This window comes from Diachasma alloeum, unplaced genomic scaffold (assembly GCF_001412515.2).
Source record: "Diachasma alloeum isolate Michigan unplaced genomic scaffold, Dall2.0 Dall_scaffold_00366, whole genome shotgun sequence".
Lineage (NCBI taxonomy): Eukaryota > Metazoa > Arthropoda > Insecta > Hymenoptera > Braconidae > Diachasma > Diachasma alloeum.
Genome location: NW_021680505.1, coordinates 884,341 through 886,292, shown reverse-complemented (window position 1 = coordinate 886,292; position 1,952 = coordinate 884,341). Strand labels below are relative to the sequence as shown.

The 1,952-nt window shown below is 41.7% G+C and overlaps 1 protein-coding gene across 1 annotated transcript in view; it reads right to left on the bottom strand.

The window, feature by feature from the left end:
• Nucleotides 1-1,375: 1,375 nt before the first annotated feature.
• LOC107041471 overlaps nucleotides 1,376-1,952 on the bottom strand; it is a 5,822-nt gene continuing 5,245 nt past the window's right edge. Inside the window, exons 6-7 of the mRNA XM_015262055.1 lie at nucleotides 1,487-1,642; nucleotides 1,376-1,426 (exon numbers count right to left, since the gene is read on the bottom strand). Of these exons, the coding sequence (XP_015117541.1) occupies nucleotides 1,376-1,426; nucleotides 1,487-1,642 (207 nt within the window). The remainder of the gene's footprint in view (nucleotides 1,427-1,486; nucleotides 1,643-1,952) is intronic.

The window sequence follows — 1,952 nt, the reverse complement described above, 5'->3', positions numbered from 1 at the left end:
AACCTCAGGGTGAGATCGTGCCTACCTGATCAGAACTTGATCTGAATCATCCTGCAGTTTTTCGGATCCGATCTACTGGATCAAAACTTGGTCAGGTTCTCATCAGACATCATCTGATCATGTCTACCTGATCAGAACTTGGTCTGAACTCGCCTGTAGTTTTTCGGATCCGATCTGCTGGATCAGAACTTCGTCAGGTTCTCATCAGGAATCATCGGATCAGTCGAACCTTACAAAAACCTGATCAAGTTCTGATCGTGCTTCAGGTGGGCCTGAAGCAATTTCCACTCGGGGGATTTTCAATATTGACAGCAATATCGGCAAACAGCAGAATCCATTGGTAACAGATACAGAAGGAAATGTAGAATTTGAAGTCCTGTTTGTCCGATGCAACACCAATAGCGGACATTGTCCATCTCATCTATTTCAGTATTTTCATTGATCTCTGCGTTATTGTAAATTCCTTGAAAGCATTTCAAAATACAGTAATCTCTCCTGCTGATTGTTATTTGAACTCTTGATACTCACGTCAGGCATATTGCTCACAACCCGCTCTACCATACGACTGATAACCTGTTGACAAGACTGACTGTCCCAACCCCTCCACTGGGAGCTTCGAAAAGATACAATTGCAGTCGCACACCGACATTCATAACATAATGAACGTTAATATGCATTTGATTGATCAATTTTCTGATGGTTTTCTAGTGGAGCCTGGGGGGTCGGACTGTTCTCTTTTTCTGTTGCGCAATGAATCTAAAAAGAAAGCTAACCTGGTGGGAATACATTATGCAGCAGTGTGGTGATAATCTGATAGGCATGCTATACCTGGAATAAGCTGATTCTTATTTCTAGATATTCATGAGGCTTTCAAAGCTGTTGACTTGTCTATCTAGTCTAGGGTATTAAAAGGAAATTGCCGGGCTGTGGTGCCATATGATATTTTTACGTATCCCTCTTCGAATCCCTAATTTGTGAACCATCTGAAGGATGCTGTGAAGTCCGTCGAGATGTGACCGTCATCTGGATCCAACGAGGATAGACTAGGGTCAATTTTTGGTTTAGCTGACCATGGTTAGATCTTGGTTAAAGTTAAGTTAACTCCGGATCAATATCTCTGGTTGGTTGGGTGTAGTGATGGGGGGTCTTAATTCAACTGAACCGAAAACTCGCCCTAAAGTAAAGGCTTAGGGCCAGTTTTTGGTTCAGCTAACCACGGTTAGACCTCGGTTAATATCGTTTCGTTTATTATATTCAAATGAACTTTAGTTATTCTGTTATCAGTCATGTTAAATTTTCAACTCATTAACAGTTACTATCTTCGATCGATTCCACACCTTCAATATCCATGAAATACTGTAGTAGTTTCCGTCCATCAGAGCATTGCTCGCAGCATTGAAATGTATGCCATGGACGATCTTAAAATCTGTAGAAAGTGAACAATAGAAAATAAAATGGTATGGTGTACATAGTTTTGTTTTCTCACGTTTATGAAACCGCTCAGTGTAAATTTGAAGAATTTTCCAGCAGTCATTTCCAATGGGATATGAGCTCGGAGTGTGCAAATTATCAAGGCTTTTCGCCAAGATATTGGCCACTTATGAATATCGCATTCTCGAAATGCTTGAAAGAGATTCATAGCCTGAAACAGTTTGCTGAAATTTATAAGAGTTCAGCCGATGACTTTCGTGGATTTCATCATGAAAGTCATCGATCATCAGCCGAAATAGGGAAATTACATGGAAGTAAGTTATTAGTTTTGAGGCTTTCGCGGCCATTATTAATGACTTGGTTGGCTTCCGGATGGATGCCGCGTTGAGTTTCAGCATTGCGCCGACGTTTCGCAAACATTGCAGTCTGCATCTTCAGGGCTATGAGCTCCGATTCTGAGCTCCGATGTGTGGGGGCAGTCCTTATATACCTTCCCTTGTGGTGGTGGGAGAAGGGGAAGG